This window comes from Chenopodium album, chromosome 6, assembly GCF_948465745.1.
Source record: "Chenopodium album chromosome 6, dcCheAlbu1.1, whole genome shotgun sequence".
NCBI classification, from domain to species: Eukaryota; Viridiplantae; Streptophyta; class Magnoliopsida; order Caryophyllales; family Amaranthaceae; genus Chenopodium; species Chenopodium album.
The window spans coordinates 70,176,402-70,201,481 of NC_137839.1; the positions used below are offsets into that span (position 1 = coordinate 70,176,402).

At 36.8% G+C, this 25,080-nt stretch overlaps 1 protein-coding gene across 1 annotated transcript; it reads right to left on the reverse strand.

The window, feature by feature from the left end:
* Positions 1-11,094: 11,094 nt before the first annotated feature.
* Positions 11,095-23,975, reverse strand: LOC145637149 (phospholipase A1-IIgamma-like). Its single transcript, XM_081688645.1, has 4 exons — positions 23,958-23,975; positions 23,051-23,087; positions 14,181-14,770; positions 11,095-12,108 (listed from the first exon to the last, which is right to left on the reverse strand). The coding sequence occupies exons 1-4, from the start codon at positions 23,973-23,975 to the stop codon at positions 11,497-11,499; spliced, it is 1,257 nt and encodes a 418-aa protein (XP_081544771.1). The 3' UTR covers positions 11,095-11,496.
* Between the last annotated feature and the right edge of the window lie 1,105 nt (positions 23,976-25,080).

Sequence of the window (25,080 nt, forward strand, 5' to 3'; positions counted from 1 at the left end):
TTGCTATTAAGCCCTATATAGTGCTTAATGAAATGTTTGCAGGAGCGTTTGATAAGTTACTCAAGGCATTGAATTCTTCCGATTGAGAGAAGGAGTATGGTCGAGCAGGACCTTGATAAACTAGCGCTTTGCGGGAGGCAACCCGTATTTTGTTGCTTTTTATTTATTTATTTATTTGTTTGTGTGTTTTCTTTTTGTTTTGTTTTAGAGAGGTAGAGGAGAGTATATCTTATATTTGTGGGAGTGTGATTTTGTGCACAGATACTAGAAAAGTTGAGAAAAGATCGAAGGGCTAAAGGAATCCCGGGCCAATTAGCAGCAGCAAGCTGCCCCGTCAAATCAGTAGCACGGGCCCGATCGGGCAGAGCTCGCCCGATCGGGCGCGCGTACGCGTCAGCAAACTACGTCAATTTTGACAGGCCATAACTTTTGCGTTTCTTATCCGATTTTTGCGTGTGACCTGTCGTTGGAAAGCTATTCAAGTCTAGTTTTCAATGCAATTGGAATAACTGCATTATCATTTATATATCAAAAGTTATGATCAGAATCGTGAACCTGACTCAAATTTGAACTTTTTCCCACTAACACTTTGTTTCTTTCTTGCCCAATTTTGTTCCAAAGAGATGTATTGCAATCCTCGAGACTTTGGTGACATTGATGTGGTGATGATGAAGAGTAGTCACCTTGACTTCTAGCTTCCCTTTAAGACAATGAGGACATTGTCTGATTTAGCTTGGGGGGAGGTTCTCGTGTTCGTATGGTACATCTTTCACTCTATCTCTGCTCTTTTTACTTTTATTTTTCTTAGTACAGTTTTTATTGTTTCCTTAGGTTAGTTTTATTCCAATGAATTATGAATCATGCTTTCCTGTGCCCCTTGATGAAAATTTTTCGAAATTGTTTTGATTCTTGGTAATTGATGATAGGCATTGTGGATTAGTTGATCATGATATGATGTTTGATTGCCTTGAAACCTTTACATGCGTCAATTTTGTCCAACTATTTGTGAATATAGTGCTTGACTAGTTGATTTGGTAAGGATTGTGTGATAGTTCCATAATTCCTGGTATGTCAATGAATTTGAGTATTGGTTTGCTACTATTAGTAATATTTATATGATTCATTATTATGCACATTGTGGAGGACGAAGGCATTTGTTCTTTTAGGTAACCTTCAGATATTGTAGATACATTTGTTCCCTTCTTGCTACCCATGTTGTTGCCTTGACTTTTTATTGTTTATTAGCCACATTACAAGCCTATTTTGCCCCATTGGTTACTAGTCCCAAGCTTGGCTTGGGGGAGCTATTAGTGAGTGAGGTGAGGGAGTTTGTAGTGTGCTATTTATTTGCACAATTTGGGTGGGATTTTGATAAGTAGTTTTGTTGATTGTTCATGTTTATTTTTGATGAGTTTGAGAGTTATATTTTCTTGAAAAAAATAAAGCATGATATTATGAAAAAAAAAAAGAGAAGTTCAAAGGAAAAAAAATGTGAAAAAAAATATGCGAACTTCAAAAGAAAAAAATGTTCAAATGTTCTAGTTGGAGGTTTGTAAAGAATAATTTTGAGCCTCAATGGAAAAATTTCAAGTTGGGAAAATAAAGTTTGTTTATTCACTCTATTACTCCATTATTATATCTTATGAGTGAAATTGTAAGAGTTGGGTTTATTTATTATGATTGGAGTATATTTGGTTGATGTTAGAATTGGTTATGTAGGAGATGTTGATCATTATTTATTTTTGATCATGGGTTTTATTAGGATATTGCTCCCTTAAGCATAGCTTTTCTCTCACGTATTTCCAAATTTATCTTACCCTTTACCCTAGCCTTGCATTACAAGCTTTAAAGACCTTCCGACCTTTGTGCATAGAATTGTATGAATGTGAAAGTGTTGCTTATCAATGCAAGTTATGATTTGGCATATTTCGAGTCGACTAGTAGGATTGAGCGTTCATTGTTTTTATACACACGAGTGTGTGAGTTTGGGAGGGCATTGTTCACATAAAAGGGTGGTTGGAGAGCGATCGAGTACATCTTTTACTCGCCACATAAATGAGAGTCGAGTGTGTGAGCACTAGTCTTGAATTCTATATGCTCTTGTGGTTTGCTTTGTTTGACAATTGTTAGGGAAGAAAGGTAATTGGATGGATTTGATTGGTTGACTCTAAAGCGTGTTTATTTGATTTACCTTGGATCGCTTGTGCTTGATTTTTACTTATTGGGGTGAAGCATATTTATTGATTCATTGATGAGATCTTTGCTTAGGGACAAGCAAAGGTTTGGCTTGGGGGAGTTTGATGTATCCATTTTATATAGTATTTTACCCCCGTCCCTTGGTCATAGTTAGTAGTGTTTTTGGCTCTTTAGAGCCACTTTTATTACTAATTGGTGTTTTCTAGTGTTTTCGTAGATTTGGTTGACTTTTGCAGGGATTTATGCTTTTGGAGTATTTTCCCGAGATATTTAGGAGCAATCACGAGCACTGGAGAAGCACGACCAGATTTTATAGCCCAGGGCCGGTTGGAGCCATCGAACCGGTGATTAAGGGCTCGGTAGAGGTGATACCGGGGCGTTTGGACCGAGTATTCAAGACCCAAAGAGGAAACCTAGATTGGCCCGAAGAATTGGAGCCCAATCGAAGTCCAAATATTGGCCCAAATGATCCGCCCGGCCAAAAAGGCTGGCGCCCGGAGGCGCGCCCGGCCGGGCGGGAGGAGCGCCCGGTGACGCGCCCGGCCGGGCGCGAGATAGCTATTAAAGATAAAAAGGCGCGCCCGATCGGGCGGTGCCTCGCCCGATCGGGCGCGTGTTTATTTAGGAGACGATTAACGTCGTTTTAATTTGTTTCAGTTTAGGATTTTTGTACGGAGTATAAATACTCCTCCGTAATACGATTTTTGGGGATCTTCTTCTTCTTCTCTTAATCCTTTCTCCTAGACTTTCTCTCTCTACTTAGTTTTCTCTCTCTTAATCTCTCTCTAAACTTTTGTTCTTATTTCTTTGATTAATTCCAGATTTACTTTGGTGACGATTTCTCTTCCCTTAATCTTAGTTATTTATTTTATTCCTTTGATCATGATTTATTTTATTGCTTTGCTTAGTCTATATTTAATAATGTGTGAGTAGTTTAATTTCTAGGGTTCATGGGGATCTAATAAATGATATGAAGGGGTAAATTATTGTTGTTGATTATTAATGCTAGATTAATTTCCTATTGATTGATTTAATGCTCTGTGACTAGATTAGGCCTATCTTTTATGCATGAGTTTGACAATATTGATTCAAGAATCGAGAGATGAGAATTAATGTTTAGGTCTAGTTTCAATAGGCAAGTTAATTTATAAATGGTTAAGTCAAGATTCGAGAGATGAGATTTAATACCGATAAGTTAATTGTGTGATTGTAATAAGTAGCGAGAGCCCTTTACAATCTGATTAATTGATGTATTGATGATTGACTATTATTGATTGTTGGTATTGCACGATGATTTCTTATTGGATTGTTTTAATGTTTTACAATTGCGGCTTGTAAAAGTATAGCGATATTAAATTGATGAATCGAGCAGATGTTAATTTGATATTAAAGGCTATTTTCAATAAGAACTTAGATCTAGTAAATTGCGAGAGCCTGTTAGGTCTATGTTGGTTAATAAATTGCGAGAGCCTGTTAATCATGTTATTTGTGCAATGTCAATGATTGATTACCCTATTTTGCCCCAGAATATTATTTATTGGTGAACCTATACCCTAGATCCTTTTATATATTATTTTCTCCCTTTTCTTACTCTTTTTAGTTTAGCTTCATATTCAACTTTTAATATTGGTCACTTAAATAATTTAGATTATAATATTTAATTAGGAGTAAAAAGACTTGTTTCCCTGTGGAGATCGACCCTACTTCCCTATCTACTTTAGTTAGTGAATTAGGTAATTATTTTTGATTAGGGGATACGACTTTACCCTGTCAGGGGGGCGGCGGTGGTCGGGGTAGGGGCGGCGGTGGTCGGACTGGTTTTCCGGTGGTGTTGGTAGGTGTGAAGGTGGTGATGTGGTGGTGTGAAGGTGGGTAGGGAAAGGGAATGGGAAAGTCTAAGGGGGTGGGGAATGGAGTTGGAAAGATTTAGGGTAATGGGAATGATTAAAAGTGCTAAACAAACATCAACAAAGGGAATGGGGGCAGTTGATTCTCATTCCCTTTCCTGATTACCCCCAACCAAACGGCCCCTTAATAACATTGATTTACGCGTGTTTTGTCATAAATTCGATCCTAATTATATACAATTTCCAAGAGTATATTTAATGCTTATATATAGCCCTTAGGGCTACATATAACATTACCCTACTTTTATTACTCTCTTTCTCTCTCTACTTTTTTGTATACCTCATGTAAATTTAACTTTGCAATGTATTTTTAGTACTTCTTATTTAAGTTATTTATGTTTCTTAATTGCTGTAAAATTTCACCATAATGGACTATCAATAAGGGACGGAGGAAGTTAATTCTAATATTTCTTTCAATGTTGTAACAATCCTACTTGCTAATGAAACAACCCCTTTTGTAACTCACCATAGGGTGTTGTTATTTGTCGCTCTCATTTTACCGGGTAACGCTCCCTTTTTGTCTTGAAATTCCAATTTTACCCCTAATATATAAATACGGTTTTTTCCTTCTCGACCAACATTTCTCACTTTCTTACTTCTCTCTCTAACTCTCTTACTCTCCAACTCTCTTACTCTCTAACTCTCTAAAACACTCTATTTAAAAAAAAAATTTCAAAAATTTTTCTTCATTTTTTAAAAAAACAAAAATCGTCATAAACACAAAAAAAAAGGGTGATTCGAGGCGGATTAGGCTGAGATTCGGAGGGAGGAGCTTCGGCGGCGCTGGTGGCAGCGGCGGCGATGGTGGCGAAGAGGTAATTTTTTTTTTTTTTAATTTCGGATCCCAGGAACTTCCGCCCAAAAATTCCGGAAGTTCCATGGAGGATCCGCCTGGAAATTCCGGATCCTCCATGGAACATCCGGAATTTTTGGGCGGAAGTGACATCCGCCCAGAAATTCCGGATGTTCCATGGAGGATCCGGAAATTCCAGGCGGATCCTCCATGGAACTTCCGGAATTTGTGGGCGGAAGTTCCTTTTTTTTTTTTTTTTTTTTTTGCCCGTTAATAAAATTGTTAATTTAAATTATTTTTTTCGGATTTTGTTTTTTTTTGTTATTTAGAAGTTTTATGGTGATTATTGTTATTATTATTGTTGATATTATTATTATTGTTGTTGTTATTATTATGGTTAGTATATTTTGTAATGTAATTATTTTAAAAAATATGATAATTTTTATTATTTTGTTGAAATTAGGTTTTTATTATTAATGTTAAGGTTATTGTTGTTGTTGTTAATTTGTTTTTTTTTTTTTTTGGATTTTGTTATTTTTGTTGTTATTTTGAAGTGTTATGGTTAGTATTATTATTATTATTGTTGTTATTATTGTTGATATTATTATTATTATTGTTATTATTATTATTATTATTATTATTATTATTATTATTATTATTATTATTATTATTATTATTATTATTATTATTATTATTATTATTATTATTAGTGTTATTATTTTTAAAAATATGATTAGTATTATTATTAAACTAATTTGATATTAGGGTTTTTATGGTTATTGTTGTTGTTTAATTTTTGTTGTTGTTGTTGTTGTTGTTGTTGTTATAATAATATTATTATTATTGTTATTAGTAGTACTATTATTAATATTTTTAATTATGATTAGTATTATAGTTGTTGATATTAGTGTTATTATTATTGTTATTATGGTTATTGTTGTTGTTGTTATAATAGTATTATTATTATTATTATTGTTATTATTATTATTATTACTAAAATCGGATTATTTTTTTATTTTATGTAGATCAAGGGTTCTGGTGCTCGACATGCAATATCACGACGTCTGAATGCGTCTGTTAGGAGACAGACATCTCGATCTTCACCGCTTCAGCCCGAGCAGCAGCAATATGGGTCTACTAGTGGTTGGTCGAGAGACCAACAGTCTGGTAGTAGTCGGCCCCTGTACTCTGCAAGTGGAGCACCCATATCTGACGAGGAAGAAGAATGTTCGACTAGTCATGCTGGTGACCGGGATGAGGAACAGGACCCTCAGGATTTCCATATGGTATATAGGGGTCAGCCTGGGAGATTTGTTGGTAGTGGATCGAGTCAGCCTACTTCCAGCTCTGCAGAGGCATGGTTAGTGCAGGAACCGATGCCGGGTGGGCCTGAGGATGGGTCAGTTATCCCTAGTTTTGGCGGTCACGTGGCACGGTATATCTGGATGGAGCAGGAGCGTAGTGTTTTGCGCTGTTTGAGTAGGACAAAGTTATGTTCTAACTTGTTCACTTGGCGAGGTCGTCAATCTGTGGAGGACCTTGCGGCGATTGATGCTAGTTGGTTGTCTCACTTGCCCGGCCTGATGTTTAAGAGACTTGATTGGCCGTTGATTTCTGCTTTTGTTGAGAGGTGGCAGCCAGATACGAACACCTTTCACATGCCATTTGGGGAGATTACGATCTTGCTGCACGACGTGTACAACATACTTGGGTTACGGGTTGCAGGCAATATGGTGACCACTACTCCTAGCACGGACGTGTTACGGGAAGCGTGCTCGGTCACCATGGATATGACTCCAGATGATCTGTCTGAGGTTTGCGGCACAAAGACCATTTGGCAGGGTAGTGGGGTGTTGACTGATAAGATTTTTGAGTCGACATTGGCGGTCGACCGGGATTTTAATGAGCATCTTGATGCATACTTGTGGTTAGTGCTTGGAGGTACACTGTTTGTAGACAAGAGTGGTAACCGTACGCATCCTTCCTTCCTCCACGAGCTATGTCACACGGATGTCCCTATTAACGAGTATGCTTGGGGAACAACTACACTGGCCTACTTGTATCGGCAACTGAGCACGGCATCACGGAAAGGTGCTGATTCGATTGCTGGTTGTCTCACGCTTCTGCAAGCGTGGATTTACGAGTACTTTCCGTGATTTCGGCCACAGCAGGGTACCTTGACCCGGGACCTTCAAATGCCTCGTGCGTCTGCTTGGGATGTTGGAGCGGGATGTCCTAGCAAGAACCTGGAGCGCCTGTTAGCTTTTCGTACTAGGATTGATGCGCTTACTGACCGTGAGGTGAACTGGCTACCGTACGGAGCTGATCCTACATTACGAGTGCCCCCCACTTTATTCATTGGCTGCATCCAATACCGTAACATCATTGAGCCGTACTTTAGATTATGTTGATTAGATGTTCTGTTAGTGGTTTTAATTATGTTATGAACTTATTTTTAATTTTTTTTTAAATGTAATGTATAAACTGGACACTTATTTTATTTTATATTTGATGTTTTGTTGCATATCATGTTAGATTAAAAGCAAATACATTTAAAATTAATTTCATAATTCTAATTTTCTTACAAATGTTCAAAGTTAGTGAATGTACATTACAAACTACCTAACTAATGCATCCCACATGTCCCTTCTCAATTGATATGCTTGATCCCATCCATTGACACTATCCTCGTGGTGTTCCGTCCACCAACCGGCGATCGGCGGGAGTGGTGAATCAGGTACAAGGTCAAGACGGATAAAATGTGATCCACCAACTGTAGCAATCACAAACTCTCGAGTCGGTGACCGAATCCCATTGCGTGCCCTAAGCGGTAAGACTGTGATGCATGGGTAGTAGCAAGTTGGTACTAGGCCTACTCCGAGACAAATCACCCTTGCGAACCACGTAGCAATAGGAAATAAATCTTGAATTGTAACCATCCAATGCCGCTCCCCGACAGCCCCACCATCCCATCGAATACGCTCCACGTTCATCCAAAGTCGCCCAAGCCCGTAAATCCGTTCGTACAAAGCAGGATGACCAGCGATCTCGTTCGCTATTGTTTCCCGAGCGTCAATCCACTGATTTTGATCGCCAAAGAAGAAGTCGGCGACACAACGAAAGCCACAGTTCCCATCACCGATGACATCCTTCCAAAACGTAATGTACGGAAACATTGGGGCTGGAAGCAATTTCAAATACCTGCATTGACTAATGTCACTTGGATCTACAACACAAAATTAAAAGATAAATTATTAGTAAAGCTACAAGTATTAAGTTTACATATTTTTATATTAAATATAGAATTTTAGTATTACCTGGTTCTGGGTCACCACCACGTTGAGTGTGTTGACGGTTCACATGCTCGAAATAGCTACGATCACGCCTAGTGTTATTTCTCTTCGGTCGACCACGAGTGTTAAGGTCGACTATCGAATCATGTATCTGGCAAGCACATGGAAGACCATGGGTCACACGCATAGCACATCCGCACCGTTCATGGACCTGGTAACTCAAATCCCGCATCCTTTTCGTCTCCTTATCCAGAACTTTCAAGCAATGTGAGACACTTTGCCATTTATACGTGACAGTGGCAACTGTCTGTACATCTGACCAATTTTAGACCTTGATGCCTCCAACTCATTACGAATTTGTATGATGCGATTACCGATATGACAATGGACTCGGGCCCTTACGGTATCCAAAGCACCTGCCAATGATTCTAATTAGTAAATTCAAATACAATTACAATTACGTAACAACGAGAACAACTAATAAAATCATACAACTAACCTGTGGATGATTCAAACCAAGTTTTCACTGCTGAATGTTGGCTCTCAACTCTGCAGTTGGTGGTGTTACCAAAATGAATAATCTGGTTCGTCCAAAATTTCACAAATTTCTCCTTATGACAAAGCCATGTTCTCTGAACATACTGAATCACTTCCGGATATTTTCCCCACCTCACTTGCATGGCAGTTAGAGCACGATCATACTCCTCCTGTGTTGTTGCATTCACGATTTTGAACCATCTCCCAGCTCTAAAACTGACACCAACCGTCTTGTTTCCAAACATCTTCGTCACCTTAGCCTCCACATCTCTGTTGATGTGCCATAGACAGAGTAAATGTGACGTCCCTGGAAAGACTTCTCTCAAAGCCGCACAAAGCCCAAGATCACGGTCTGAAATAAATACAGATGGCTCTATATCAAACCCAATCAACTCCCTTAATCTGTGCAACACCCACCGATAGATAGCCGTGCACTCGTCGCGCATGAAAACATATCCAACTAGAAAATTCTGGTTTGTCGGTGTCACGCCTACAACCTCAAAGAAAGGCATGTTATATCGATTGGTCTTGTAAGTAGAATCCATACCTATGACATGTGGGTATGTGCGGAGTATGTTGACCATGATCGGGTGCACCATAAATGCATGTTGCAAAACTTTGTGATCATCGTTCGTGACCCAGTAAATGTATTTACTCTCTCTCGCCAGATGAAGAAATTGCTGAACAACTCCTCTTCCTTCGGACATCTCCATCCTGAAGTCATTTCGGCAATTGTAAATGTGTCGGATGTTTGGATGATCATCAGGAAATTGCTCGGCAATAGTGGACATGATGTTATGGGGAGCAACCTTGGACTTTGTCATGTCCCGCACAACCTGTTTTGCACCCGGACTCAATCCGCTCACTTTACGGTGACCCTCTGGGTACACAATCATTGGGTGGTTATGTGTCCCGGTGTGATCATTTTTCGCAATGATCTTCCAACTTTCGGTGCTCACATCATAATATATCTTGATGTAGAATGGACAACCATTAGCTTTGGTTTTGGTGTCCTTCCGTATCGCGTTCTCCAAATCTCTCGGCTTGCTCCTTCGTGACCGATCACATCGCAAATACCGATACGGCCGACCATCTCTGGTTTTGTTATAAGACAATTTCACCAATATAAATCCCAATTTTATGGAAACACCATCAGCCCATGTAACTGCATCGTCAAATGTAGGAAAAAACGTATCGGTGACAAAATTCCCACTATAATTCACACCGTCACCGCCTTCCTCAGATTCCATATCCTATACAAATTAAACAAAACATGCTTTATGTCAAAATAATAATAATAATTATTATTATAATAATAATAATAAAAACAATACTACTACTACTACTACTACTACTACTAATAATAATAATAATAATAATAATAATAATAATAATAATAATAATAATAATAATAATAATAATAATAATAATAATAATAATAATAATAATAATAATAATAATAATAATAACAATACTAATAACAATACTAATAACAATAACAACAAATACAAAACAATAACAATATTAATGATAATAAAAAATTATAATAACAACTACAAAACAATTTATAAGACCATAACATTAATTAATTAATAAATAATAATAATAATAATAATAATAATAATAATAATAATAATATTAATAATAATAATATTAAAATTATATTTCCACTAATTAATAATAACAATATCAACAACAACAACAATAAAAATAACAGCAACAACAACAATAATAATATCAACTACAACAACAACAACAACAATAATATCATCAACAACAACAACTACGACGATGATAATAATAATAATAATAATAATAATAATAATAATAATAATATTTTCAATAATAATAATAATATAAATAATAATAATAATAATGAAACAAAAAATAAACATATTACTAATAATCATATTAATACAACAAAATTACATTAATTATCAAATACTAAATCACAACAATAATCACAAGACCACGAAAAAAAAATACATCAAAAAAAAAAAACTTAATAAACATAACAAAAATTAAATAAACGTACTTAACATTTAAAAAAAAAAATATGAATAGGGACATCCGCCTAAAATTTCCGGATGTCCCTTGGTACATCCGCCTAAAATTTCCGGATGTACCATGGAACATCCGGATTTTTAAGGCGGATCCCATCTTCCGCTTGAAATTTCCGGATGTTCCATGGTACATCCGGAAATTTTAGGCGGATGTCCTAATTACCGAAAATTAAAAAAAAAAAAATTACAGAATGATCCGACGCATTCTCCGGCGTACGTATGTTCCACTCGCCGTCCATGACCCAAGACCCGTCGGAAAATTTCACGATTTTTAAAAATAGAACATTTAGGTGGTCGTGGGGACCGATTTGGTTGCAAGGCCGTGGGGACCGATTTTGGGAGGCTCGGGACAACAATGTCGTGAAGTGAGGGGACCGTTTCATGTATGGTGTCCAAATGGGGAACAAGGTCCTTTTTATAACACAAATTGCATAAAGGGCATAGTGGTCCATTCAAGTCAAAAAGGGAGCGTTACCTGGTAAATTGGGAGCGACAAATAGCAGTTGAGTTAATCTATTACAGGCTTATAGCCTTTTAAAACACACCGTACCTTCCTTCACCCCCACCCCCACATACAAAAATAAAAAAAAATAAAAAAAATAAAAAAAAACCTCTATTACATAATACACTGAAAGATTATTTAATTGTACCGATATAAGATCAATCATATTTTTATTGTATACCTTAGGTATATATGCGTGAATCTCTCAATCATCATCCTCAATTTCATGATCCATCAACAGCCAAGAACCATCAGGTTGTTGAGCCATACCCTTGTATTTAAGAACCCACCATTCAATAGGAATAAGGTATTCATCGTTCAAACAATCAGAAGACTTGTTCAATAGCGCGACATCACGTTCCACAACCAACTTAAACCCTTCTCCACCCCCTCTAGTCCCCGCCACACCGTGCATATAAACTTCAAGGTTATGTGAAACCGAAGGAAGCCCCGGGTTTTTCAAGTAGGCCGATTGAGTTGTGTCGATTATTAGCACATCGCCGACTTCAGCATAATTGATTGGTGGATACTTAGGGACAAGATCTTGCTTGTTCTGAATACGTAAGATTCTAAGTTCGTCGTATTTTAACAGTGTTTTCTTGAAGTTTGCATCTCCAACTCGAGGGCAACCAAATACTATGGCTGTTACTTTGCAAGGTTTGGGATTCGGATAGTTATTTGGTTGGTTGATTTTGTTTGCGACGATGTCAGCTGCGTTCAATGTTGCAAGAGCCGCCCCAAGACTGTGGCCAGTTATTGTTATGTTGATCTCTTCGTCCTTGTATTGCTCCACTAGCTTTGTAAGCTCTTCTAGAACCTGAGATATATATATATGGATAATAGTGATTATGTTAAAGGAAGTTCGAAACTAGATTAAGGGTGCTCCGAACGAGCTAAGTTATAGTTATTATAGACCATAAGAGTTAGTTGTTAACCTAGATGATACATAAAAGACATAGGTTCACCATAGAAATAGTTTAAAGCACCTATGTAGGGGGAGAAACCACTATCCCTGCCTTTGAAAGGACTGTCAAGCAAATTCCACGGGACATCATGCCCACCATGCACCTGACCATTTTATTGGGACGCTAGACATTTAGATCGTATAGTGTTAGTAGACAAACTCAACCAAAAGTTTGAACTGATGGTTGAGTCTTAGAAATATATTTTATATACTCTATCACTCTCCCTCACATGAGAGTCTGTTGGGCTTGATGTGTGGGTGTAACATAGCTCCACCATACCCAGCGTGTGACCACTTATAAAAAAAACACTGACGAAGTATCCCCTATTACACTAACGACGAACCCTGATATTTACACAATATTCGCAAAATATATCTTTTTATAACACAATATCTATCCTGTATTATATCAAATAGATATGTGAACAAATTTTACTGTAGTATATTGAGAAATAGGGATAGTTAGAGAATTAGACCTCTAGTGACTTAGCGAACTGGGATAGTGTGGATCAATTGCCAATTTGGTAAATGCATCCAATCCACAACTTTTCTTCCCACCGGTTCATTAATGAACTAGTTCTCTAGTGTCATTTGGTTAGTTGACGAAAAATTATATGGAAAGTTGAAGTTTCTTTGAATTGAAATGCTTTTATTTGTGGCATTTAGTTGACTAATCCATGTACTGCATGTGTATGGTGTGAATTTCTAATTCCCACAAAATTAAGGAACTTAATTACCTTCTTTCAAAAAAAAAAGGAACTTAATTACTTAAGGAGATCTATATATACTACCTCCGTTACAAGTTATGTGCAACGATTTGACATAAAACGGAGAAGGAAAATGTCTAAGCGTTGCACATAATCTGTAACGGAGGTAGTATAAGTGGAAATTTTCATATTTTCACATCTCGTGGTTAACATAACATTTTTTAAATTCCTAGGAAATCCAATTACATGAGAAACTAAATTTTCAAGAACTTTGCAATTCCTACATGGACCAAAGGAGCCCTAAATATGTTTTACAATTACATGCTGAAAATAGACTTTTAGTGAATTAAATAGGGAAATTTTAGGGAATAATAATATGGTCAGTCCACCAAATAAAATGATCAATTGGGGACCATTTTAACCAAGAAAATTTCCATTTAAGACCGTCTTTAAAGCATAGAAGTCCACTTTTGGACGAACTGCTTAAAAAATGCAGTTTATGAGTGTATGTTCTTGCTAAAAACACGTAGCTTGTGAACTTGATCGAATGATCGTTGTATATTTTCTATACGGAGTAGCATATTAAGAAAAACATACCAAATAGGTGATACACAAAAGAGAGCTGAATTCAAATGGAACTTGGACCCATAATTTTAGCCAATAAAAACATTATAAATTATGGTTGTATGTAGGAACCATATACAACAATTGTATGTGTAGCCTTTACCGACCAAATAATGACCAATGATGTACATAAATTTCAATATAAAGTTGTTCCTTGATCCATGAAATAAATTTCCTTACTAGACCCAAATTTTAAATTAGATTACGTACTACAGTATTTGGGAAAGAAAACCTTGGTAAAAGTTTATTTAAAATTCATGCATCAAAGGTGTCAAAGTAATAAACGATGTACGAGTAGTAGTCCTAGTAGATTTATATCAATTTTTATATATGCCACTTTATTACATGCATGAACTACCATACAATTTATACCTAGCTAATAGCTATATAACTAAAATGGTATGCTACCCGGCAATTATAGAGATATGTTTCTTTTGGTATCATAACAATAACATACGTTACTCTATATGTTATAGGATTTATCTTTATACTCCGTACAATACTTCTCTATCTCAAAATAGTTCGAACACTTACCTTTTCTATTCGAAACTTTTATCTTTTTTTTATTTTGTAAAATTCTCACAATTCACTAACCTGGTCTCTTGCACTAGTCTTATCAAAAGGTGACAATAAATTCTTTGTAGTATAGATGGAATGCCACCCTTGATGCACCTCAGGCTCACTTTGATCTCCTTCATGGCCAAGAACATCAGATGCTGAAACTTTCAAAAATTGAAAATCATTAAGCCACTCTAAGAATTGTACACTCCCTCTCCATGCCACTACAATCTCCCTTCTTCCCAACAACTCCACAGACTCGTCATCAGCCACCGCGATATACCCCATGAAGTTCGTATCCTTGCTCCATGGCTCAAAAGACGAGAATGGCTTAAACAAGAAGGCATCAGGCATTTCTATCCCCGAAGTTCCATAAAAGAACTTTGTAACACGGTACATGTAAGGATGACCTAATTCAAGACCTAACTTGGCGAAGAAGTTATTCTTGTTAAAACGACTAGCACCCGCATATTTAGAGTATTTATCTCGAATAAAAGTGTCATAGGTTGCCTGAGCCATCTCTCCATAGAAGATGATGATTCTTCGGAGATCCTTGTCGAGTGGCTCGAGTAGGCCTTCCCAATGATTTTGTCCCATCAAAAGCTCCCATCTATTGGCTATGTAACCATCATCGGAGTTCGAGTGGTGGTTGGTGTTATAAGGTTGCCATTTAGGAGGTGTTGGGACTTTGGAGGTTTTTTTGCGAAATAAACGTTTGACAAAGGAAGACATATATGATCAGTTTGAATGTTTGATTTTCCTTGCGTTTGTGATTTTGTATTGTTGTATAAACGGATTTATATGATCATACAACTTATTCTAACAAAACTTTGGCTATATATCTATAGCCTATAAGCTAAGCCTACGATAAAGTCAGCTAAATATAAAGATAATAACAATAAGCTAAGCCTACGATGCACTAAAAAACGGAGGCTCAGCTCAACAACGTAGTAAGTACAAAGATAATAACAGAAAGTTTTTTGTTTTTAATAAAAGCTAAAGGTCTCAAGGACTTCTAGAATTAAACTCCTACTTTAATCAATGTCTAAAGCGTTAAACTACATTATTCGTCTTTTTAATTTAATTTAATTTAATTTATGCAGGTACATACGCTAAGTCCCGTCATTTAAAAATATAATGACCAAGTTAGGGTAGATGATAACGCTTGAATATCAAAACAATTAAACAAGTCAAAGCACGCAGATTTTTCAGCAAACGCATGCAATGCAGAGAAAAAACGTGTTCCGTAAACAGAAATTTTGCAAGCTTCTAATTTAATAGTTTCTTATAGGTAAAGCAATGCAATAATTAGAACATATGATTTTGAACCGTTAAATATATGCTCGTTACCTCAATTATTAAAGCATGGCTTCAAACTCATTTAAGTGAGATATTACGAGTAACTACCATTATAAATGTTGTCAAAGGAAGTACAGTAGTGATTTGGGAGAGTTCATCTAGCTACCACGTACATTTTTCACAAAATTCCGTGCAAGTTAATTTAGTGCAAAATCATTGGGTCAAAAAAAAGTTAGTGCAAAATCATATCCGATAAATAAATACTCCATATTTTGAAACTTGTGGGAGCAACTCCATCCGAGAGTTGTAAGTTTGTACTCGTAACTACTAACTAGGGACCTGCTTGTAATTTTAAATAGTCCCTAACTGCAAGCTTGACAATTGGAGCAAAAATATACAATTAGTTAAGCTGATTTGCTTGAAGAAGCAAAAAAAAAAAAAAAAAAAAAAAAAAAAAAAAAAAAAAAAAAAAAAAAAACTTGTTAAAAAGAAAATGTTAAAAGTGAATTAGTAATTAAGATAAAAAAATAATAAATTAATAATTTAACAGTAAGCTAGCTAGTCGTTGGGACTCATACTAGCTAAAAAGATAATTAGTTTAAAAGTTTATATGGCATGACTAGCTAATTTGACGATTAGCTTACCACTTGAGTTGTTCTCACTCAATAATGGAAAAGTGCAATTATTGCATAAATTTGGACCAATATATGGTCATTCCCTTGATTAAAACGTACTCGCACTTCATATTTACGAGCTCTTTTAAGTACGGTATTAACTACCAATTGTTGTTACCTAATTAAGTAAGATCCAATAGGGTTACAAATTCTAGTTTGTGAATGCTAAATTAGGATGGATCGATTAACTCCCTCGAAAGAAAGGGTTTGCTACCTTGAGAGAAAGGTCGTTCTACCATTGTTGTGGTTGATCTCCGGTCACTATGGCTGAAGATCTAGCGATACAATGTTCTAATTTGACACTAGATGAAGAGGAAAAGGATATTGTGGACGTAGGGGGCGTTACTTCTAGCGATCAAGAGGCTACGGTTTCGCTGCTGCTAGTCGGGAGATTATTATCCGATCGAGGTGTTAATCTTGAAGCTTTCAAAAAGACTATGACAAGATCTTGGGGTGTGGCAGGACAAATTGCTATTCGATCAATCGGGGCTAATAAGTTTGCTTTCCAATTGTTCCATTGGAAGGACAAGGAGAAGATTATGGCAGGGCGTCCTTGGTGGTTCGAACAGAACCTTCTAACTCTTAATGAAATTAATGGGGATGAACAGCCGAATGATGTTGCATTGCGCTGGTACACTCTCCGTTTTGGGTTCGCCTCGAGGATTTGCCATTTAACTGTCAAACTGATGACCATGTTAGGGACGTTGCAAGTAATCTTGGTGAGGTGCTTGAAATAGAGGAAGATACTCTGAATATCGATAAAGCGAGACGTGTGAAAATGTGCCTTGATGTACGTAAACCCTTACGTCGATTTCAGAACATCATGAACAAAGAAGGTAACATTGCTAAAAATAAATTGAAGTATGAACGTTTACCTTTTTTCTGCTTCATGTGTGGAATCATGGGTCATAGTGAGAAGGATTGTCTAAATGTGTCGGAAGATGCTCATGATAGAGGTATGGGTTGGGGAACTTGGCTGAAAGCTTCTCCAAGAAAGGGGTGGATGAACAATATGGAGGAAGTTAGTAGAATGACTTGCTCAAAAAAACTGACATTTATCACTAAAGTTGCCACTGACTTTGCTATTAAAGAACCTGTGCATAAACCGCATATGTCTGATGCTCTTGTTATCAAGGAGGGAAATGTGAAGTGTGCTAATGTGAGTGAGGTGTCATGTGTGGAAGTGAGGGATGCTGCACAAAATGAGAGGGGTGGGAATGTTAATAAAAATATTGTTGACAAAAGGGACATGTTGCAAGGTGATGTGGGGTCGGGGAGCGGAAACCTGATGGGGACCCACCTCAAAATTCACATTCTTTTCCTGTTTTGTCTCCTACTCTGGACAGTAAGGGAGGGTCAAGTGAAAAGAGAGTCGAGACTGGGGGGAACCACAAAAAAACATTTAAAAATATCCCGAGAGCTCCAACCTTTGATGAATATATGGTGAGTGCTGATGGGGAGAGGGGTCTGACTGGTGTTAAAAGGAGTATGAGGGAGGACGTGAGTGAGATGGAGATGGAGGTGTCGATGGGCCGGGGAAGAAGGTGAAGGAGTGTGATATGGCTTGTGTTGATGATATCCCATGTAAAGTAGCGGAGGTTGGTGTATCCCAACCCCGCGAACAACAATGAAAACATTAAGCTGGAATTGCAATGGGCTTGGCAACCCATTGCGAGTTAAAGCCCTCCAAGATCGATGTTGGAGGGATAGGCCGAAGTTGGTTTTTGTAATGGAGACAAAGATAGATGCGCAACGGTTAGAATTGATACGTAATAGATGTGGTTTCTCGAATGGCATGTGTTTGAGTAGTGATGGGAGATCGGGAGGTCTTGGATTATGGTGGAGGGACTTGAATGTGAAGGTTGGCTCATACTCGGCGCATCATATTGAAGCAGAAATTTGTAGTGTGAATGGGGATCCGATGTGGAAGATTGTGGGGGTGTATGGTTGGCCGGAAGCGGCTAAAAAACACCTTACATGGAGATTGATGAGAAGAATAAGGTCGAATACTACAATCCCTCTCTTAATGTGTGGTGATTTTAATGAAATTTTGAGCATGAATGAGAAGGATGGTGGTGCGATTAGAGGGGAGCGTCAAAATGATGCTTTCCGGGATGCTCTAGAGGATTGCTTGTGTAGAGATTTGGGATTTAAAGGCAATATTTATACATGGCAAAGGGGCACCTCGATTGATACTCTTGTTAGGGAAAGGCTTGATAGGTTCATTGCGGACACTTCGTGGTGTACTATGTTCCCTTTTGTGGAAGTTATCAATCTCCCAATTTGTTACTCTGATCATGCACCCATTTTGTAGAAATATAGTGACAAATTGGAAGAGGAGAGACAAGGTCAAATTTTCAGATTTGAGGCTCTATGGTTATTTAGTGATGCGTGTGGCAAGGTGGTTAAAGAAGCATGGGAAGAGGGATGCACCGATCCTATACATGTCCGAATTAATAATGTTGCTAGGAAGCTGTCGACGTGGGCTAGTAATGAGTTTGGGGCTCTGAAAAAACAGATTGAAAAGGCTGAAAAAAGACTAAATGCGCTGCAAGGTGGCAGACTTGATGCTGAGAAATTGGCGCAATGCAACAATGTGGTGAGTGAGATAGCGGAGCTTAGAAGATTGGAGGAGTCTTATTGGCATGCTCGATCTAGAGCCAATGAGATTCGAGATGGTGACAAAAATACTAGCTACTTTCATCACAAGGCTAGTCAAAGAAGGGCTCGAAACAGAATTATGGGACTCAATGATAGCTTCTGAGTTTGGCAGACTTCAAAAGAAGGGATAAATCAGATTATTGCAGCATATTTTGATGATTTATTTAGTACGAGTGCTCCTTCTAATTTTGATGATGCTCTGGCTGGAATTAACCATCTTGTTACTGATGATATGAATGATGCCCTAGAATGTGAACCTACTGCCGAGGAAATTAAAGAGGCGTTATTTCAAATGCATCCTAATAAAGCTTCGGGCCCTGATGGTATGCATGCTCTCTTTTTTCAGAAATTTTGGGATGTTATTGGTGGGGATGTAATTCGGTTTGTGCAGGGTTGGTGGAGGGGAAATTTGCCTTTGAATGATGTTAACTCCACTTGCATTGTGCTTATTCCCAAATGCAATGACCCGAAGAGTATAACGGAGTTTTGTCTTATTAGTTTGTGCAATGTGCTTTATAAGATAATTTCAAAGACCCTTGCAAACAAACTAAAACCTCTCCTTGAGTCGATAATTTCTATACAGCAGAGTGCTTTTGTCCCGAAGAGGCTAATTACTGATAATGCCCTTGTTGCGTTTGAGATTTTTCATGCTATGAAGAGAGGTGGGGAAGGTCGGGATAGTACGGCGGCTCTTAAGTTGGATATGAGTAAGGCCTACGACAGAGTTGAATGGTGTTTCTTGGAGAGGGTGATGCTTAAATTTGGCTTCCGGATTGCTTGGGTTAAGCGCATAATGCAATTTCTTACAAGTGTCTCGTTCTCCTTCAAATATAATGGCATGATCAAAGGATCACTTGTTCCGTCTCGGGGACTAAGACAAGGGGATCCAATTTCTCCGTACCTTTTTCTTATCTGTGCAGAGGCTTTTTCCACTCTCATCTCTAAGGCTGTGGTAGATAGACAGGTGAGTGGGGTTCGAATTTGTAGAGGGGCTCCCTGAATATCTCATCTCTTTTTTTCCGATGACAGTATTGTTTTTGCTAAAGCAAATTTGCACGAATGCTCTAAAATTGCTGATATAATCAGTACATATGAAAGGGCATCGGGTAAGAAAGTCAATCTAAGCAAGACGGAAGTCACTTTTAGCAAAGGTGTGCCAATCGAGCAAAGGAATCTGATTGTGGAAACTCTTGAGGTTCGTGAGGTAGTACGTCATGAAAAATACTTGGGATTGCCAACTATAATTGGGAGATAAAAAAAAGTTGTCTTTGCATGTTTGAAGGAAAAAATCTGGAAAAAATTGCAGGGTTGGAAAGAGAAATTGTTATCTCGTCCGGGGAAAGAAGTGATGATCAAAGTCGTCGCCCAAGCTATTCCCACATATATGATGAGCATTTTTAAAATTCCGGATGGCCTCATTGATGATATCTGATAAATCATATTTATATAGAGTTTATAGGCACGTTAATGCTAAGTTTATAGTAGCTTTTTAGGTCTTTTCTTGCTTTTTAGGACGCAAATGCATAAGTTGTTTGTTTTGTGCTCTATTACGCTCTGTTTGTGTTTGTCTTGATGTTTCAGGTGATTTTATAGTCATTTGGACGCTTTCGAAGTGTTTGGAGTTGATTCGGATGATATTTAGATGAAAAGTCGATGAATTGAGCTTATTAATCGAAGACCTCATGTTTGTGGATGTTGACTATGAGGATTTTATGCATGAGAAATGAAAATAGCATCCACAATAATCGTTACGCACTTTTCAGAATTGAATTTGAGTTAGAAACGAAGTTAAACGATGTTTTACAAAGTGGTAAAACCGACTCTTATTCACTCTTTTGATCATAACTTGATTTCTACAGATCTGATTGAGGTGATTCAAACTGCGTTGGAAACAAGACTTGAAGAGATTTCCATTGATAGGTCACACGCCTGGAGACTCCTTCTGTAACAGGAGTTATAGCCCTTGAAAGACGACCCTGCGAACCAGCGGACCACCAGCGCCCGAAGCTCGGCACTCCCAAGCCACGAGCAGCTACTGGTCTGGCCGATGGATACCCAGCGGCCGCTGGTTTCCGCGCCCAGCAGCAGGTCATCTCCGAGCCTTGTTTTGCATCATCGCAACGATCCTTGATCGACTCTACGACTCCTTAATTGTCCAATCATCGAACAACATTTGTTATTTTAATTTCTTATCTTTTATTTATTTATTTATTTATTTATTTATTTATTTATTTATTTATCTTTAGATTAGTTTTAGGATAATATAAATACTCCAAGGGATTTTATTTTTCCCTTATGCCTTTTATATCTTTTATTATTTTACGTTCTTTTGAACCCTAGTTTCTCATGGCATCTCCATGGATTCTTCCATGGATGATTCTTGGGTTTACTATTTTAATTCATTGAGGTATTTTATTTATATCTCTTATTTTTAATTATGTTTTATTCCTTAGATCTAGTTTTAATTATTTCTTCCATGTTTGAGTAGTTTATTTCTAGGGTTTGGGAATCCATGTTTATATTATGAATCTTGATTGATAATTTTAATATTTTGATTATTGATTTCTCTAATTGATAGTGTTTTATTGTTAATCTTACAACCTGATCAATTGTTTGATTAATTATTGTTAATAAGAGTTTGAATCGAAAGATCTTACTTTTAGAGGCTTCCCTACAATTAGCAATTTTGATTATGTTAGCGACCGTACTGCATATGTTGAATTGAGAGCGTTAAGACCCGACCGTAGGCTTAGCAATTGCTCTAGATGATTGATTGATTGAATTGTTATTGATATTTGATAGATTTAGAACTATAAACATGGTGAACCATAACCCTAGGTCTTTTTATTAATTATTTTATTTCTATTTTAATTTAGACTATTTTTCTATCCCAATTTCGTGACATAGTTTAGTTTCTCCATACCTTAGAAGTTAGATTGAATAACCATCTCTCTGTGGATTCGATCCTACTTACCCTACTACATTGTTAGTTGGTTTTGTTAGGAATTTATTTTTGACAAGTGTACGACAACCTATCAAATTTTGGCGTCGTTGCCAAGGAGACGGATTTATTTTATTTGACTTTTATTTTTTGTTGAACTAAACTTGTATATATTTCTATTTTTTTTTTTTGTATATACTTCCTTTTTGTTTTACTCTTATTGTGTTTTCATGGAGTGGTATGATTATAATTCGTATGGGATGAATGATCTTAATTATCAAGGGCAATATGATTATAATTCTGGGTATTGTAATGCTAATGTTTCTATGTTTGATACATCATATGATTATCAAAATTCACAAAATATATGCATGAATTCCTGTGAAATTTCTTATTACCCTAGTGAGTCTTATATGCCTGATTATAATTCCTCTTACCAACCTCAAGTGGATAATTATACTCAACCAAATTCATCGAAGTGTAGGGAACTTTTTAATATGATGAATGAGTTTATTGTTTATCAGCATGAAGAGCTTAATGAATTGATGCATGATTGTCAACGTATTTCAAAATCTATTGAATTACTTGTTGTGCAACAATATACTAACCAACAGGTGATACATGATGATAATGATATTGGTTTTGAGGATTGTATTTCAGTGGAGGAAAGCGCTAATTTGACTCATGATATTTACTCCCCGTCAAATGAAAGTATAATATAGGAGAATAATTTCCCATCTATTTATGATTCTGATGGTGGAAGTTTTTGGAATGATGATATAGAGGTAGTGGAGAAGGAAGAACAACCAATTATCGTGAAGTCCTTGGTTGAGAAACCAATGGTTTTGGATCTTTTGGTAGTCGAAAATTTTGTTGACAAGCTTATTCATGAGGGTGAAGTTGAAGGTAAAAACATTTATGTTAAGCCTAACCCATCTCCCCTTCAAATCCCATTTACCCATAGGCTTGATCTAGTTCCTTCATTCACTATGTCAAATCCTCCATACTTTCTCAAAATGTCTCCATTTCATGATACACTTGGTCATGTGGACCTTAATGATTATTCAAAAAGGTCTACATTGCCTAAGGGGCAAGCAGGGGTAAGGTGTATACATTCTTTTTCTTTTTATTTTAACTTTTCTTTTTTCGATTATTTTTCTTTTATTTTTTCTAGCCCCATGTATTTCAAGATTAGTGTGCTTGCTATCAAGCCATATGTGGTGCTCAATGATATGTTTGCAGGGGCGTATGATAAGTTACTCAAGGCATTGGATTCTTCCGTTTGACTAATTGAGTAGGGTCGTGCGGGACCTTAAAAACCAGCGCTAATTGGGAGGCAACCCATTTTTCTTTTTGTTTTTTTTTTTTCTACTTCCTATTTTCATTTCATTTTTTTTCGTTATTTAAATATCAATGCTAATGTGTGTTCTAGTGATGACGTCTTTTGCTAGGTACAAACATAGCTAAGTTTCTTGGCTATGTCGGCTACCCAATTACAACTACCAATTGTGGTGGAGGTGTCTATACATTTGACGCTCCCTTCTCTTACCCACCCCTTTGTGAGTTATGCCTCTCCCTTATTTATGTTTTAGCTCCTCTTTGTTCACATTGAGGACAATGTGATGTTTAGCTTGGGGGAGGATGATTGCCATCATTACTCTGTGCATGTTAGTTGTGTTTAGTTTATTTTTATTGCTTTTTAGGTGTTGTATGGTTTGTACCATTCATTAGGAATGGGAGTTTACATACAACGAAAAACAATGTATTGCTTTCTTAGTGTTTTAAGTTGTTTTTAGTTGTTTTTGCTAGTGCATACTTGTGTGTATCTTTTATATTTTGACTTTGAACCGTGTGCGGATTTGGTTTGACTCTCTTGAGCTTCTTTTGATCTTAGTTATAATTCTAAAATTCAGTCGGTATGTGCTATACATTGCTAACTGCTTGACATTGTGTGAATCAATTGAATGGTTTGTGGAAGATTGGTTGTCCCATATCAAGTATAGCTAGCCAATTCTCTTGTTAGGTCACCTTACTTTGTGTTTGTGTGATTGATGCAATTTGTTATTTCAATGACTTTGGCTTGAGATTTATTAGTAATTTGATTATGATTCACGCATGCCGCATATGATAAAGGCCATGTTCTTTAGGTAGCCTTCAGATGATATTTAGATACATTTGTTCCCTTTTTGCTCACCCATGTTTATGCCTTGCCCATTTATTGATATATAGCTACATTACAAGCCTCTTTAGCCCCATTTGTTACTATTCCCAAGTCTAGCTAGCTTGGGGAGCTTATTGATGTGGTGTCGTTTGTGTGTCAAGCTTCAATTTATGCAAAACCTGATGGAGTAAAGATTGAAAAAAAAAAGTTGTATTTATAGTTGAGAAGTGTTACTTGAAGATGTAAAGAAAAAAAAAATAAAAAGCTTATTTATATGTAATTCGTTGAAAAAGCCGAAGAATTAAAAGAAAAAGGCAAAGAAAAAGGAAAAAAGAAAGAAAAAAAATTATTCATTACGATGTATAATTAATTTCAATCTTGGTTCGATATAATGTTTTGGAGAAAGTTGGTGATGTCAATCGGAGTTAGATCATTATTTGATCGTGTTTATGTTTTTGCTCCCCAAGTTGGCTTTTTACTCACATTTTCCTAAAATAATATCCTACCTCTTTACCTTAGCCCCATTACAAGTTTATAAAGTCCTTTTGATCGGCATGTCAGTTTTGTGATTGAGTGAACATTATCTCTTGCTATCGTCAAATTACCCTATGTTGCATCAAATATTTATATTCTACAAGGTGTGCGGCGATGACTAGCTTGATTGGGAAATCGTTTGTGGCCAAGTTTGGTTTCAATTATGGATCGTGATGTTAAGTGGTTCTATTTGTATCCGAGCTAGATTTTGGTCTTAATAACTTTGCTTTGATTGTTTGCTCGAGAGTCAGGACGGTCTTATTCTGGTTCCCTGGAGTCTTATTGGTCTTGTTTCTCCGTTTTGAGTCTAGTGTTTCTTGGGGACAAGCAACGGTTTAGCTTGGGGGAATTTGATAAATCATATTTATATAGAGTTTATAGGCACGTTTATGCTAAGTTTATAGTAGCTTTTAGGTCTTTTCTTGCTTTTTAGGACGCAAATGCATAAGTTGTTTGTTTTGTGCTCTATTACGTTCCGTTTGTGTTTGTCTTGATGTTTCAGGTGATTTTATAGTCATTTGGACGCTTTCGAAGTGTTTGGAGTTGATTCGGATGATATTTAGATGAAAAGTCGATGAATTGAGCTTATTAATCGAAGACCTCATGTTTGTGGATGTTGACTATGAGGATTTTATGCATGAGAAATGAAAATAGCATCCACAATGA

Coding starts and splice junctions, on each gene's coding strand:
- LOC145637149 (XM_081688645.1), bottom strand. Junction 14,771..23,050: donor AGAAAAATGGGTTGCCTCCC/AATTAGCGCTGG, acceptor ACTCCGATGATG/GTTACATAGCCAATAGATGG. Junction 12,109..14,180: donor AGACTAGTGCAAGAGACCAG/GTTAGTGAATTG, acceptor TATATATCTCAG/GTTCTAGAAGAGCTTACAAA.